This window comes from Chaetodon auriga, chromosome 1 (genome assembly GCF_051107435.1).
Source record: "Chaetodon auriga isolate fChaAug3 chromosome 1, fChaAug3.hap1, whole genome shotgun sequence".
Classification (NCBI taxonomy): domain Eukaryota; kingdom Metazoa; phylum Chordata; class Actinopteri; order Chaetodontiformes; family Chaetodontidae; genus Chaetodon; species Chaetodon auriga.
Genome location: NC_135074.1, coordinates 17,432,767 through 17,449,656, shown reverse-complemented (window position 1 = coordinate 17,449,656; position 16,890 = coordinate 17,432,767). Strand labels below are relative to the sequence as shown.

At 43.6% G+C, this 16,890-nt stretch overlaps 1 protein-coding gene across 2 annotated transcripts; it reads right to left on the bottom strand.

Moving 5' to 3' along the window:
- Positions 1 to 1,547: 1,547 nt before the first annotated feature.
- On the bottom strand, positions 1,548 to 13,651 carry kif7 (kinesin family member 7). Of its 2 annotated transcripts, XM_076727267.1 has the most exons (21): positions 13,586 to 13,651; positions 12,685 to 12,741; positions 11,917 to 12,309; positions 11,558 to 11,755; positions 11,033 to 11,432; positions 10,579 to 10,926; positions 9,724 to 9,916; positions 9,449 to 9,616; positions 9,089 to 9,247; positions 8,867 to 9,009; positions 8,618 to 8,739; positions 7,681 to 7,836; positions 7,385 to 7,590; positions 7,063 to 7,260; positions 5,849 to 5,974; positions 5,516 to 5,692; positions 5,217 to 5,432; positions 4,716 to 4,922; positions 4,404 to 4,602; positions 3,286 to 3,447; positions 1,548 to 2,266 (listed from the first exon to the last, which is right to left on the bottom strand). In XM_076727267.1, exons 3-21 carry the CDS (start codon positions 12,245 to 12,247, stop codon positions 1,872 to 1,874), a joined length of 4,104 nt encoding a protein of 1,367 aa, XP_076583382.1. In that variant the 5' UTR covers positions 12,248 to 12,309; positions 12,685 to 12,741; positions 13,586 to 13,651; the 3' UTR covers positions 1,548 to 1,871. The 2 variants fall into 2 exon arrangements, with proteins under 2 accessions (XP_076583382.1, XP_076583390.1); XM_076727275.1 differs by lacking the exon at positions 12,685 to 12,741 and having other exon boundaries at positions 13,586 to 13,624.
- Between the last annotated feature and the right edge of the window lie 3,239 nt (positions 13,652 to 16,890).

The window sequence follows — 16,890 nt, the reverse complement described above, 5'->3', positions numbered from 1 at the left end:
ATCAGTGCACAGTTACAGTCAGTGTTGCATGTGAAGGCCGAACATATTGAGTGCCTGCCTGTATTTAAACCTGGTCTTCTCATCTTTCGTTTGCTCATATACATTTTACAGCATATTAAACACTGACGGACAGTCATCTGTCAGACATGTGCATCACGTCACTCTTCGCTTGTGGTGCACAAGTGTGTTCTCATGCCTGACCTGGTGGAAACAAGACACAAATGATACAGAAGCTCATTCAATAAAACTTTGCTCTGTGGTATCACTAGTAGTCACAGCCTCCACAGTTATTTCAGGAAAAAAAAAAAAAGTTTCATAGGCCTCCTGAAGCCGGCCCTTCCCCCTCACATGAGCTGGATCTTCTTGGTGCCAGAGTTCCTTGCTGCTTTCTTCTAAAAATGACTTCAGTCTCATTCATCCTCCAAGCTGCCCTTCCCACTGCCAACACCACCGGGCCCATTTTTGAGCTAGAATGATGCAAATAACTGCTACTGGATTTTTATTTTATTTTTTATTTCCCATTAATGGTGGTCATTGAGCTCAATTGATTTATTGCTCGCTCCTTTAAATTTGCTCCTTGGTCCAGAATCAGCAATAACACTTGAACGTCCTTTTATTTTTCATATCTTAGAATCCAAGCATCAGTCCAAAAAGCAAAAAGACAAAAACTGTTGCTTGACCCTCACAGAGATGTCTCCAGAATGATTACAGACTCCTGTGAAACACTGAGGATATACTGCCCTCTGCTGGTCAGATGGCACACTCCCATCTGAGACACTTGATTTCTCTGTGCTCCACTGTGGTGAGATGACCATCTGAAGAAATCTCCAGCCCTTTTTTTTTGCTGATTTGTCTTCCTTGTATGTCACAAAACAGATCTGTTGAGCTCTTCTTTGTGAATTAAAGAACCAGGATTATTTTTTTGTGAAAGCAAGTGGAGGAAAAACTTTGATGACAGCAAATGATGCTCCAATTAAATGCAGATCAGAGAGCCTAAGACACAGTATGTCTAATGAAAGTTATTATCTCCATAGCTTATGTTCAGGATTGACTGCTTCTTATATTAGGTCAGTATTAACCAGCAGGTTGAACGGTCGTAGACTGAGTACTGCAGCTTCTTGGTCTTACTTCTATTTGGGGGATAAACATGTTTTTTTGGAACTACACTTCCTATAATTTAGGGGTTTTAGGGGGGCGTCACAAGGGAGCAGAACGTTGCGTTAGCTATCAGCTGCCTTGTTCTTTTATCTCAATGTGAATTTTTGGCCACTGAATGAATTTTCCTCCTCCAGAGGGACTCTGCAGTCAGCTGTGGCCTCCCAGAACCAGCCTGGCCGGTCACAGCTGCACTTAAAGCCTCACGTCGACACTAATCTGACATTTCACAGCAGCTTTCATGCCTCATCTACATCAACTGTGATAACATCCAACCTCACCATCGATTTAAAAAGGATTACAGGAAGAAATCATTTCCCTATTCTTGTGCTGTTCATGTAGACATTTTCTGAAAACCCTTGACTGGAGAGAAAACACATGGCGTATGAGTGTGGAGGGCAAAACCATTTTAATATAAAATACTGTAAAGGTAGAGAGGCTACATGATTAGAGAGCAAGAGAATCACCTCTTATTGGCTTTCATGGCTGGTAGGACCATATTCCTGCCAATCACTGTATGAAATGGAAGCATAAACTTTACCTTTGTGAAAGTGCTTCATATAAAATCAGCGGGTGTCTTTGTTCATTAAAAAACTTTATATACAAGTACAAAAATTGAAATGCAAAAAACTAGACGGATAACCGAGGAAATATTTCAGAAACCACAGAAAAAAAAATCAATGTGAATGTTCTCAAGCAACACAACGCGCTGATTTTCAGACAGGATTCTTCCGTACATCAATGAACGCATTGTTTGAAGTCAGTGGTCCGACGTTGAGGCTGGAGCGGCGGGACTCTCGGCGAGACTTAACCACAGGCAGGGCCGTGGGCACGCCCCAAGACCCCAGACCAGGTTGAACTACACGGTTGACAGGAGCGTCTCCGGCCGCTCGAAGCCACAACTCCTCCATGACGGCAGGTTCCTCTGTGGGGAGAGAGGAGCGCCTCCACGTGGATGGGAGCGGGGTGTTCACCAGCTCGCGCATTTCCTCCCTGGACCTGGGAGGTTTGTCAGACTGCGCCGCCGCCCTGCCTCCGGGGCTGTCCTCGGTGCAGCGGGGCAGCTTCTCCATGCTGCCCATAACTGCTGGCTTTCCATCAGATGCCACAACTGGAAGACGACACACAACACCTCACAGTGAGTGCTACAACTGTGAACTCACTGAATATCAAAACAAATACTGAGAGAGAGCCGAGGGCAAAATATACGATCAAAGAAATAAACGATTCACACTTTGCTTCACATTGCATTTATGAGAAAGCACAAAAGAACGAAGGTCCCGTCATCATCACCAACGTGAGCCATACGCTGGGATGTGTTTGGCAGGTGGCCCTCTACTGCAGTTTGAATGAATGGAGAGAAATAAATGAAAACATTCATTTCTCCGACACTGTAATAATAATATTATGGCATTACTAAAGCTGTCGGATCAAATGTGAATGAAACACTTGGTCTCATTTTGTGGTGTTGTTTTGTTTTTCCATTTTTCTCGCTGTGACAACAGCCTGCCAGAAATTCCCGTAACTGATCCAAAAGAACGAGAAACAAACCAGCCATGGTTGATTTTGATCTGAGCAGAGAACACCTCTTTTGGGGGAACTTTCACACGTCTAATTTTGGTTTAGATGAAAGTTCAAAGCTCCAGACCAAAGGAGGTCAGTGTGAAAGGACCCTGTGACTTAAGTGAATGTCTTTGGGCTGGACTGTCCACTTCAGTCTCTAGGAAACTGTGACGTTTTTGACCTATTCTGCCCTTTTAAACACCCAATTACTAATTGATTAATCGAGAACATAACAGACATATTTATTGATAATGAAAATAGTTATTAATTGCAGCATTTACACACTGTGGAAAAAAAAACCCTCTGCTTGCTCAGTAGCACAACTGAGATAGTGACAGTAAGGCAGAGAGATGAGGAGGAGAGTGAAGATACAGTCGACACAAATGATGTTAAGTGGATTTGCCTGGGGATGTGTGGAGGGATATCTGCGCCTAAGTCCCTTAATGTGGCAGGAAGTAGTATGTAGAGTTAAATATCTCATATCTGAAGCCATCTTGCTGCAAGCTGTAAACACAACAACTATCATAATCATAAATATTAAATGCAGCAAACACCTTGATTCAATACCTTTAGTCTGCTCCTTTGTCTGCGTGGCTGAACCACAGAGCTCCCTCAGTTTGTTGCTCAGTTCCAGGTTTGCGGCCTTGTAGTAGTTCAGCTCCTTGCTCAGGTTATGGATCCATCCCTCAAACTGCCGCTGTCTTCCTGCCAGGCCCTCATCTATTTGCTCTGTGTGGAAGGGAGAACACACACATGAGCACATACAAACACTCATTTCAAAGAAGCAATATGTAAGAACTGGCCACCTGTGGGGCATCACTCCAAACATACAGGGGGCAGCATTTCACCAAAGTCGAGTAGTAGTCGTGTGGCTGCAGCTATTAGCTGCCGTCAGATAGTTAGCTCAGTTAGCTGTGCAGCTAGTGGCTCTATCAGCTGACTTGAGCCTGCCAAGACCGAGAGCTCGGAGCCTTGGTGTTTACACCGTGAGTGTAAGGTGAACACAGTCAGACTGGGACCAAACACAATCTCCGAGACCAACAGAGGCCTGTTTGATGACAGGGAAAAACAGTGGCTCTGACCAGGACTCTATGGAAGGTCAGGCATCAGAAACATGTAGAGCTGGAATATTTCACTTTAATCTCTGTCAATTATGGGTTTATTTCAACCAAACTGGAGTTTCTGACTAGCAGTGGAAAGTTTTGTCCAGTGTTGTTCAAATAAAGTGCGTTTTTCACTATCAGTTAACAAGGCAAGTTCGTCTTAGTTTGGTAAAAGAGAGAAACTTGAATTCAGAAGGTGCACAGGTGTATTTTTCTGTTTAGTGAGGAAACGAGGTGTGAGAACATTTCGCTCATTGACATTTTGTGAGGTGATTTTATTTATTAGGCTAAAAAGGAAGAGAACTTGTGAAATGTAGTGAACTCACTGCTCACATACATCTCTAAGCTGAAGCAGTGGGGCTCTACTAGCACACTCTTGAGGTACAAAGTGGTATTATAAGACAGGACGAGCTGGAGCTAGCTGGTTAGCACACTAACTTCAGTAGCTACCTCTGCAACACAACACACAGATGTTATGATATATTCTACATGGTGCACTGCAGTGTCGATTAACACAAGCAGGCGACCTTCAGTGAGAGATAATACATTTCTGTATTTGTAAAAAGTCTCTGTGATCCGAACCTCGGCACTGCTGCAGTAAGAGCTGTACGCTCCTCTCGTGTTCCTTCTGCTGCTGTGTGAGCCGGCGATCTGTGTCCAGCTGTGTGCGATCGAGGGCGTTCTCCAACCACTGCACCAGCCTCTGCTGATCGTCTAACTGCATTTCCAGCTCAGCCAGGGCAAGTTGTAGCTTACGCTCCTCCTCACGCAGGGACACCACCTTCAGGAAGCATCAAATCAGTTCTCTTCAGCACACATTAGTGAGTTCACACAAGCTCATTTTTGCAGAGCTGAAGTAGATGAGAACGTGGTTAAAAATGGTGTTACACAGACCTTGTCAAAGTACTTGCATAGCAGAGCTCTGGTCTCAGAGGCAGACAGGTAACTGAGCTTAGCCATAAGGTTCATCTCCCACTGGGAGAGCATGCTGGCAGAAGCCCTCAGCTGCCTCTGCCTCTGAGTGATGGCCTCGTTCTTGTACTCAATGGCTGCATCCAGAGCCTCGATCGCCTCGTCAAACTGGAAAAGCGTTCGCTCCTCCTAGAAACGTCAGAGGGAACAGATGGACTTAATGGGAATGTGAGCGTGAAGATTCAGTCACAAACAGGTAGTATTACAGTTAGCAGAGAGGACTTGTTATATGCTGTCCGGTCACAGTTTCTCCTGTTGTCCTGTGAGTACTGAATGCATGTTTGCAGCACAGCAATAACTCTGTTCGTCTGAAATAATTTCATCTTTCTCTGTCACACAATTAAAAATACAGTAAGTTCATCTGTCAGTGCTATGAAGACATAAAAGGGGACAAAAGTCTTGAAGCCCAGAGCAACGGCTGACCTCGGGTGAGAGCAGGTTACCCTGCCGCAGCTTATCATCAAGCTCCACTCGCTGTTTGAGCAGCGAGTCTTTCTCTTGACGCAGGTTGGAGATCTCCTGGCGAATCTGTTGTGAGTCTTGAGCGCTGCTGCTGCGAAGAAGACCATTCCTCTCACTCAACTCTCGCTCAAGTGACTCGATACGCCCTGTAAGCGTCACCAGGTCTTTACTCAGGGCCTGGAGGGAAGATGAAGCAAACATTTTTCAGTATCTGACAGTTTCCTGTGTCACCAAACTGAGCTGTTTGTGGCAGTTAATACCTGACTGGAGCGGAGCCTCTTGGTCTCCAGGCCGCTGCGTTCCTGTAGCAGGGCTTCTTTCTTGGCCAGGATCTCCTCTCGTTTGGTGAGCTCTCCTTCCAGATCTTCCAGTCCTCTCCTCTGTTCCAGCACCCGCTCCATTTCCTCATCCAGCCAGCGTTTTTGTTCCTCAATCTTCTGCTCACACACCATGCAGGAATAGACACACAGACAGGTAAACTGAGGCCACAGGAGAGTGACGCAAGCATAAACATTTCGATTCTGCGTTTTAGATCAAGCCGTCATGTCACTAATTTCCTTCTGGAGTTTAAGGGCAATTTGTTTTCGTCCTACCTGTTGCTCCTCCAACGAGATGACAGAGCCGTTACTGCCACTGCGCCTCTGTCTCTGGAAGGCAGCAATCTCCTCTGTCTTTATTCTCAGGATCTTTTGCTGCTGCTCATTCTTTATCTCCAGCTCCTATAGAGGGGATGGAAGAAGATAAAGGTCAATTACAGGACGAGTACACAACAAAACAATCTCTGCCTTAAAGGAAAAACGCATTATACAGTATACAGATGTGTTTTCCTTTAAACCATTGCCAGACATTTGGCTTTTTGATGGGTAGCAGTAACATTTTCCTTAAACAATTGCGAGGGTTTGGAGGGTGAATTGTTGCCTATTCCAAATAAAGACAGACTTTTTTTGCACACATGAAAAAACAAACATGTCATTTGCGATAAACTGGGGCTAGTTTGGTTCCATTTCTCTCATTCAGAATTAGAGACAAAGACTAGAACCAGAAATCTATGGTTTGGCAAACCTCGGCTCCACATTTAAATTGTTTCAGCAGTCACTCATTGAACCTTTCTAGTAGTTCCCTGAAACTGTAAATACACACATTGAGTTAAGAAATATGTGGAACTGGCTAAGTGATTGAATTAACTGAGCTTCTGGATTCATCTAAAAGAACATCTGAAAATGGAGAAAAATATTAAGTTGAACCCTCTATTAGAGTAAAGTGTCTGTAAACAGCACAAATAATTGTTATCTGGTGAGCTAACTAGCCACACACTTTGTTATCAGGCTGCTGGTTTGTAAGAAAACATAAGTTAAGGTGACTCCTGCGATCACATACCCCTCTTCCACAAAGGCAGGAGTCAGTGCCTGACCCCAAAGCAGTTCTACACATTTTGAGAGAACCAGGACAACTGGTGTGAGAGCGGCACAGACATTTTGCTGGTCTAGAACTAAGACCCACTAACATCAGGGGCTGAGGGTGGGATTATCATGACCCACAAGACCAACCAAAGCTTTGGGACCGCAACAGTAACGCTTGAGGCAATGGTGGATTAAAACTTAAGCTTTTGCAACCTAATGTTTTGTTTTTGACATCCGAACAAATTGTCCAATGGAGTTAAATGAGCACCAATAAATTGAATTAAAGGTCTACGTTTGAGTCACTGTTGGACTTTTTGAAGCTCTTTGCTGAAGTGACCCCATTTTCACACAAAACACAACTATTTTCGACGCGTTGGTTCTCCTCTGCTGTATCAGCCTGAGGTTACCTTGACTCTGTGAGTTCTTCGTTGCATCTCGGTCTCCAGACGTCGTTTCTGCTGACTTTCCTGGCGCAGTCGCCTCTGCAGCTGCTCTTGCTGCTGCCTCATACTCTGAACGCTACGCTCCAGCTCTAACACACGGCGTTCGCTCTGGGCAGGAAGGTTAGCGAGGCGAGCGGTATCCCTCTGACGCTGACTGAGAACCTAATACAAAAGACACGTTTGCTTTTCAGAAATGTGCAGTGTTTTATATCTCAGCTTGTTGTTAAGCGATCTCTAGTTGTCTGTTGTGTTACTATGCATGAATACAGAGAAGTGACGATCAAACCTGAACTTTGCTCTGAGCAGCAGCTATCTTCCTGCGACACTCCTGTGCTCTGGTCTTGTCTGTCGCGCTGATCTCCCTCTCTTGCCTCTCTAGATCCTGCAGCTGCCGCTGGGCCTCCTGCAGCTCCTGTCGAGCCTGAACAGCTTCGCTCTCCAGAGCCGTGATCTTATGGCTGTACTGCCTGTTCAGGGCCTGAGCATCCTTACCTAAAAGAAACAAACAAACCCAAAAACAATTAATCCGAAAAAACACAGACAAGAACTATTCAGAAAAGCTGCAGAGATCTAAACTGCTACCTGTTTTGACGAGCTCTTTGATGAGTTCTTCCTTCATGCGGATGGTGACAGACAGCTCCCTGATCTTCTGCTGTGCCTGAAGAAGCCCCCACTCTGAAACGCCTTCAAAACTTTTCAGACTTTCACGCACAGATGCCTCCCCGCTACTGGAGTTGGCTATACAGACATTGGAGAGAGGACACCGCAGGTCAACAGTGTGGTATGATGAGGGAGGCCACAGAGCTTCATGTCAACATCAGGCATGAAAAGCATATTGAACAGATTTTAAAGGCCTGAGGTCACCCTGCCTCAACTGGATCAACAAATAAACATCTGATGGCAAAAGGAACCAGAACGCAGTTAAAAAACTTAGTCATCGTGATCCCATACGCAGCTGGTGTCACTAAAATTTACTTTAAGATCTTTCTGTGCAAGAATAAATAAATAAAATAAAATAAATAAATCCAGTATTTCTCCACTTAAGTTCACCACAGGACTGCATGCCTACACATCAGCGGAGCATCGCTGTGTGTGCTGAGATGTCGTGGAAAGTTTAGAGATTTGAACACTGGTGAAACAAAGCAACTTCACCACAAGCACATGATGCAACACAGGAGAGTACACATGTGTGGTCGAAAAGGACCCCAAAAGATTTGAAGCACGTGAAATGTTCAGCCCGTGGTTTCATGTTTTCTGCGTAACTGAAACTGTGAAGTGAATTTGAGCAAATTCAATCTGTAAATGTGCAGAAAACAGTGGTAGTTTCAGAAAAAATGTGTCTGTATGAACAACATTGTGCATAAATGATTTGAACAGTGAGGTCGCTCAATTTTGTAAATATCTGACTCTTAACAAAAAAGAAAAATCAGGTGGATCCTTTTATTTTGACTTGACTCTCCATTCAATGATCTTAAAACTGTTCCTCACATACAGGGACATCTAAGGTTGAATGACTTACATGCTTTTCTGGCTAAACAGGGGTGCTGGTCTGGTTCAAGCAGCTGAGATGTGAGCCCTCTTCCACCGGCTGCTAGTCCTCCTGACAGCATGTCCCTCTTGGTCCAGGTCAGGTTCACTAGCCTTTCACACATAATGACATGACCACATGTCCAATGACATTAACACTGTGTATACACCATTTATTTTAATAACACTTAGTTTAAACAGTGTGACGCTGCAAGATATCATTTCTATAAACACAACATACCTGCGTCTCTCCCGGCTGAGGCTGAAATGACTGCCCTCTTCTTCCGTGTCCAGCATTTCTCCTCCTGGGATCTCCTGCTCCTCACAGAGACTACCATCCTGATCAGCACAAGGCCCATTACCCAGGTAGCCCACTGGACTGACCTGGAACCACAGCACTCTTCTTAAATTGGAAGCCCACACAGCACCACAGGCTGAAACAGTAGCTTGGCTGGTTGGTTACCTGTCTGTACGTGCCTCCATTCTGACTGTGCTGCATGGAGCCCATAGGGGCCGTGTGTGGCCGCGATCTCAAGTTAAGGCCCAGGCCCATCAGCCCTGGAGTGGACAGATGACACTGCAGCTCTGCTATCAAGTCCTGTTGCTCCTTCAGCTTATCGCTCTGAGACAGAAGAAAAGCAATCAAATAAGTAACATATCACGTGAAGCAACAACCCCGCTCCCAAAATATGAGCCATATTACAGCTCAGCTTGGTTAACTATGCTATGACCCAGGAAATTTACCATCATTGATTGTGGCATGCCATGACTGAGACTCACTGCACTAATGGAAAAACAATACTAGAATTCCACTGCATCTCACCTGCTGCTTGTATTGCTCCATAGCGTCCTCAAGAGCAGCTAAAAAGTCTGTGTTCTCTCTCTCCAACCGCTGGATCTGTGCTTGCAGATTCACAATACTGTCTTCTTTCTCTCCATCTTTCTCACTTTCATGCTCATGGCTCCAACTCTCCTCTGCAGCCTCTGCATCCTGGGTAACATATAAACACATTTATAAACCTATCAGTGCTGGATACCGACAACTCCTAAAATGTGACAGAAACAATTTGTCGACTTGGGAGTGTGAAAGAGACACACCTGGTTCCTTACAGAAGGCCTTCCTCTCTTTAATGCGACACTGTCCTCTGTGGAGCTGTTCTCGATACCACTGTCCGGTCCTGAGGCGGTGGTCAGTCCGCTCCGCTCCTCCTCCACCGAGCACAACCACTCTTTCACTCTCAGGCTCTGTTCTGCAGTCAGAGCGCCTTCACTCTGCAGCTCCCGCAGCAGCCTGTGATGCATTAGTACCAGAAGAGTTCACATGAAGTAATCATAAAACATCCAGCTCACGCTCATGACGAGAGACACTCCACCGCTCCTTTAGCGAGCAAACCAGTGTAGACACAGAAAGATGTCCTGACTGTCTCTGACATGTTGACTGCAAATATGTCAGTGTAAGAATGTTTTTTATGTATTTTCAATAGTTTCAAAGTAGAGCTGTAGTATACGACAATAAAGGCTACCATATGTACAGCTTTGGCTGAACAGATACTGTGATACTTGTGAAGTTTGGTCTCTTTAGAGATCTGTAGATAAAAATGAAAAGATAAAGAAACACCATGTTATTCTTGAATGAATTTTATCAAATTTATGCTAAAAATTGGATTTCATTTGGCTCATCTTTTGGATGCTTCATATTATGGTGGCAGTTTGCATGAACTGACAAAACGGACGATCAATGACTGCAAATAATGAAAGCCTGGACTGTACGCCATAAAACAGTGATGATCGCCATCATTTAATATCCCTAATTTAGATTTTATATTGTGAACTTGTCTTTGGGGCACCAATGTCTTGTTAATTACAAGGACATGCAGAGGACACAATAAGACAGTTAGCATATTTGAAAATGATGCAGACTTCATTTAACTCCATCAATCAATGTGATTTCACCTGTAAGCAGTGTCTGTGCACGTCCTATAGTGGGCGCTCTGGACTTGCAGTCTGTTGATCTCTCCCTCTCCGAGTCGTGGTCTCCTGTTCGGATCAGCGTGAGAAATGATGCGTGTCTCTGAACGCTGGCGATTCTCGAGGGCTCTGCGAAGGGCCTTGATCTGCTGCTCCAGCCCTTCCACCCGATCTGGCTCACGCTTGCAGTTGACTGTCGCCCGGTTCTGAATGTTTCTGGCCCTTGCAGCATAGTTTAGTGTATTCAGACTCTCGTCAAAGTCTGAGGAGGATGGGCTGATGCAGGCAATCATTAGTGTTTTTGAATTTCCTCCCAAAGAGTCTTTTAGGATCCTGTGTGGAAAAAAAAGATGATATAAATGAAAGCAAACTGACATTTTACAACAGTTTCTGATAGACTGGTATGTTAAAGTTTCACATGAACTTATTGAAAATGTACCTTGTGATTTTAGAATCTCTGTACGGTATGTGAGAGCCTTTCCTCTTGGGGTCCCCCAGTGCCCCGATAACATTTCCCAGAGCCAGAAGGCCGCTGTTAATCTGGATGCTCTCTTTGAGTCTCTCTCCAGTGTTCCCTGTCTTTAAGATGCGCTCTGACCCTGCCAGGTCAACAAAGTGGAACTTGGAAGACAACATTTGTGGTCCAGAACTTGAGGCAGTCCCATAAAGACGAGAGCTTCCCCGACGCTGGTCCATATACACGGTGAAAATGGTATGTGACCGGCTGGAGTTTGGATTCATCTGGGTTGCACCGGTGTGCCTTGCTGTGTTTCCTGACTCCAGTAAACTCAACACCTCATCAAGACCCTCCACTTCGCACTCCTTTATGCCACACAAAACTAGGAATTCACAAAGACAAAAATATTGAACACACATACTGAAATACATTAAGCAAACTACATTACATTTGAAATCAGAGCCACAGAAACATGCTTCAAGACAAATTAAGCTGCCTATTCCATACCAATGTTTCCTTTATCCTCGCGGATGTGGATGTCCTTGCTGGCTGTCTCCACCTCCAGTAAGTCCTTGAACTCCTCTTTGTAGACCTCCAGATAGGAGACCCGGACAGAGAAGTCTGTGAGATCATTTTCATCAAGCAGCTTGAAGACATCTGCAACAGCCCTGGGGATGATACCCTGTTCTTCATCTCTAAAGGAACCTACAAAAAACAATTACAACACTCGACTTAATGCAGCTGGCGTCTGAACTGTCTTATGCAAAACAGCCTAACCTTAAACTTAGCTGAGTCCAGTTTATATTAATACAAGATAAACTGAACTGAAGTGGACAATGAAGGAAAAGATCAAATTAATAACTTACAAATATTCGCTTCTCCAATAGTATAAGTCTTGCCTGAGCCTGTCTGCCCATATGCAAAGACTGTAGCATTGAAGCCCTGAAAGAAGGCATCTATGAGTGGCTGGACGGACGCAGAATAAACCTCCTCCTGACAGCAAGTTTCTTCAAACACGTAGTCGCAAAGAAAGTGCCGGTCGTGGCCCAGCGTAACCCGACATAGCTCTGAGTCCACGGTGATGCAGCTCTCGTGGCAGTGTAGAAGCTCTTTAGGCAGCAGCGGACGCACTCGAACAGCTACTTGCACTGCGGAATAATCCCCTCTGCTTTGGCCACCGGGCACTTTGGGAGACATTTCTGCTGCACCGCTGGAGCTTTTCTGAGTTCCTCTGCTATGTATGGATCATCTTTGGGCCACTGGAGGGGACAAAAGTCATGTGTCACCAAGTTTTTATTTCCCCAACATCTCAGGCCGTCTGACTTCAGGATGTATTATGGCCACAAGTGAGGCTGTGATGTATTACATGATAACGCAATGAACCAACGAAGGGGCTCATTGTACAATTTCACTTAACTACAACAGGAGAGGATGATAAACACATACTTCATTAATGCAATATCAATACGCAGTATACTTCTGCAGTATAACTCTTCACTGTGCCCTTGTCTCTGAGCAAGCTTACACTTTAAAGGGCTTTTTGGATGCAAGTTTTTTTCTTATACCTTAAAAACCCTGAGCACAAACAACAAAAACAGCAGCTGTCTGAGTGCAGGTGTGTGAGTGTTTATTACCTTCGTACCCTGCTGATGCAAACTCTGCACATCCTGGAGCTGCTTTGTACCAAAAACCTTTCAGAGAAAACAATTTCAGTTTTGTGGTGGCACTGCAGACACCTCACAAAGGTGATGCACTGCTTCACTGCTAATACGTACAAACATCTGATTTGAACTTTTAACTTTCTGAGTTTGTATTTTGGGTACGAGTCTCCACCCGTCCTCTGCTAAACAGACCTCTGGGAACTAACTTTGGCTCGCTTAGTTAAGAAAAAAATCAGATGTGACAAAACCTGGCGGCAGGATCACCTTATCAAGTAACGTTATGGTTTAAAATGTTAGCTGGTCTACGCTGAGTTGAGCCTCCTTCTGTAAAAGTTACGCCGCGTTACTGTAAGTAACGAGGGTCAAACGTTACATTAAGGTGCGTCAATCTACATTATTTAGGAAAGTTTCTTCTAACTTTGACTAATCTCCATAATTCCTGATGAAAATGTTAATTAGCGTCAACATTATACAACGTTAGCATCTTAAAGCAGCAAGCAAAGAAGTTGGTTAACTTATTTTGACCATGTTAGCATAGTGATGCTAGCTCGCCATCTTTAGCACCGTTGAACACAGCAAACAGTAACGTTATCCACGAGAAAAACACGCGTGTCGGCTTTTTTCTTCATCTTCTGTAACTAGGATCTTCCCAACTTTTACACGGTCGTCTGGTCGCCTGTTGGCCAGAAAACTTCAGCTAAGCTAAGGCTAGCCAGCTAGCCTGCAGCCCGAACAACAACATCAAAACATGGGATGAGGCTGGATGTCGTTATCTGGAGGTGCTTCAACAGGTTTCCGAGAGGAAAGACAAACTTTGCACAGCATGCAGAGGCTGGCTGAGTCCTCGAAACCACGGACAGCTGACATTACTTACTTTAATGTAGCAGAGGCTCCTCCATGGACTCTGGGTAACTGTGGGGTGTTGTTGGAGAATGGAAGTGGAGGAGCAGCCAAGAGGAGGAGCCCGCGGAGGTTTGGGCTCAGGGTTGGGTGTGGTCTGCAAAGCACTGCGGCTCAGAGGTGAAAACCTTTGACTTCAGTCCTCAGAGCAGCAGCTCACACTCCAACATCACACTGAGCTGTTAGTCTCAATCAGTGGGGGTGGAAGTATCCTCCATTTAGGTAAAAGTACTAATACCACACTGTAAAAATACTGTTACAAGTAAAGCATTGAAAATGTTACTCAAGTAAGTCAAGTCATCTTTATTGTCAGTGCTGCTATACGTACAGGACATGCACAGAATTGAAATATCATTTCCCTCAAATCCCTGGTGCAAACAACAATAAACATGAAATATGAAATATAATATAAAATAAAAAAAAAGTGTCCAGAGTGCCTCAGTGTCCAGAGTTTGTGGGGGCAGAGGGCAGGGAAGGAAGGGGGAGGAGAGCTGGGAGGGAGTTCAGCATCCTGATGGCCTGGTGAATGAAGCACCTGGTAAAAGTATGTAAGTATAATCAGGAAAATGTACTTAAAGTATTAAAAGTACAAGTACTAAGTGCAGAAAAAAATCTGCTGTGACAGTTACAGCACAATATATTATATCATGAAATCATCATTACTCATGCATTAATGTAAAAGCTGTGTTTTACTGTTGAAGTTGAGCTCATTTTGAATGGTTTTGACTAGAACTGCAGCTAGTGGTTATTTTCATGATGTGATGATGTAATTGTTGTTATTATTATTTTCTCCAGAAAATGTCAATCATAGAGGGTTCAATATCTAGACGCAATAAGTCAAAGGCAGCTGAACTTCCATTGTAACCACACAGAAGGTCCAGCTGTCGTTGCCTGACTGCTTTTATCCAGTGACCTTATGGCTCTTCATATCCAACTATCTCAGTCACAAAAAGCACCGGTCCTGACAGAGTTACAAATGGAGTCTGTGGCATAGATGTTTAGTTTGATTAAGACACATTCTGACAGGTTGAATATCATTACGAACATATTGGAAAGAGTCCGCCATGAAATATTTGAAAGCTGTTTTTAACTGTAACTGTGATTTAGCAAATATCTTTATTATTATAAATAACTACATTTTCATATTAGGATCAACGCACAGCTCTGCATGTAAAGTTACATTATCTTCACAAAGACACACCACCATCATTTTTTATAATAGTGACAAAATAATTGTTGCAATAATTGTGATCACAATCCCCAACTTTTCAGAGAATTTTAACACAATAGGTCAGAAGCAGCTCAGCCTGTTTTCAGAGAGCAGTCCCTTTGTGTAAGCATCCACGCAAAGTTTCCAGTGTGGTCTTTGCTGGGTAGTGCATTTTGAATATTAAGGTGGACTGTGACATGTTGCCTTAATACTATATTTACAACAACAATATCAGCAGTCTTCCAAAACATTCAAAACATTAAACTCTTCATCCTTTGTTAAAGAGAAAAAAGGGAACAACTTCTTAGCAAAACACTCATTAACATTAATATTTAACTTTATTTCTCTTGATGCAACACAAAACACACAATGTCGAACTCATCAATCAGTCCGATAGAATTTGTTTAAAATATAATATTCAATCAGCTCTTGAAAACCTGTCCATGTTATTGCTCTAAATCCACTCAGTGTGTCAGAGCTCATTCAGTTTCCATTTTCACCTGCATGAGAATGAGGACAGTCAACTGAAATAAAAGATGACAGCATAGCTAATGTTGCAGCTGTATCCTATGCACACTGCAAAAATCAGAAAATGACATCACAAAATAATAATTAAATACATCCTGGTGCTGAGTGCCCTCATACCTGCTGTTGGTTCTATAAGCAGATGCTACTATTATCAGTAAAATGCGGTTATCTCGACACATTACTGCATGCCTGGTGTGCCTTCCAGTGCAACAGTCTCTGAATACAGCTCCTTCATGCATTTCATTGGATCTGCATGGGCCCCATCTACAAACATCACAATGACTCTAATCTCTTGAACAATGGGGGGAAACTGGTGAACCCTCAGTTGGACACCACACAACATGTTTTTGATGCTGTTTCATATGCAGATTTCTGCATTTGCTCATGCTGATATTCAATCATAGTGCTGGTTGAGACTCACTCCTGCAGGGATCTCTGAAAACATGTTTGGCTTTAGATGCATAATATGGATGTATTAAAATTACCAAGCACATGTTTTGTTGTTTTGATATTTAAACAACAGTTTTACATTATGTTCTAATCCAAATTAAACAATGGTTATATCTCGCAAAGAAATGAATAAATGGAGCAGCGGAAGGAGCAGGTGCTACTGTCCACTGATATCAAGCCGGTCTGGACAAACAACTGCCAAGCCTTGACAAAAACCCCCAGGCAGCCACAGCATCTCACCAGTTGACTATCAGATGTTTTGTTATTTACAGAAATAGCTGTAATTCACAGCCCTGTTGTATAAATCAAGATACTAGTTTATAAAGTCGGCCCTACATGCTGGTTTCCCTCTCTCTCACACACATATAAGCACACACACTTATGCTCACTTACCCCTTTTGGTATAGGTCACTTACCTGCCTTCAGTTTCTGTGCATACGATCTCTTGATATCATTTTATCTCACCTGCCCTCTTCTGTTCCTCTGTCTAGTCAGCTGTTTGTCAGTCACCTTCCAGCTGAGTGGTCTGGTGTTGTGTCCTTTATAGAGAAGCTCAGTGACAAGAGGCTGACATCTTGACGTCACAAGCCTATAGAGCCCTAAATGCTTCTATACTGTACTCCAAAAATATATGTGTAAAGTCTATTGTTTGTGTAGAACTATGTCACACTGTCTAATGGGTGTCAGCTTGACTGCTGTATGAAAGTCAGGTGTCTTTACCAGGTGTGCTTTTGTCCTCTGTCATCACCTTACATATACTGTTGTAGTGTGTGTGTGTGTGTGTGTGTGTGTGTGTATTCAGTATTCATGAACAAATCTCCCATTTTTTTTGTTAAAATGCTCAGTGATGAGAGCTTCTTTAGATTCATAAACTGTTTATGATTATTGTCTGTTTTCTAATTTTAGTGCATCTACGCTGGAACAAGAAGAACTTCACCATTGTTCTCACCTCAGCTATCGATTTGCCCTTCGCAATCATCACCTTCAACTTTTATCTTCAGGGCAGGTATATTCTCACACAACGGTACATGTAGCGCTCAGTCTCGAGCTGAGATTGAGTGACATACTGCAGTGTGATGCAGACTACAGAC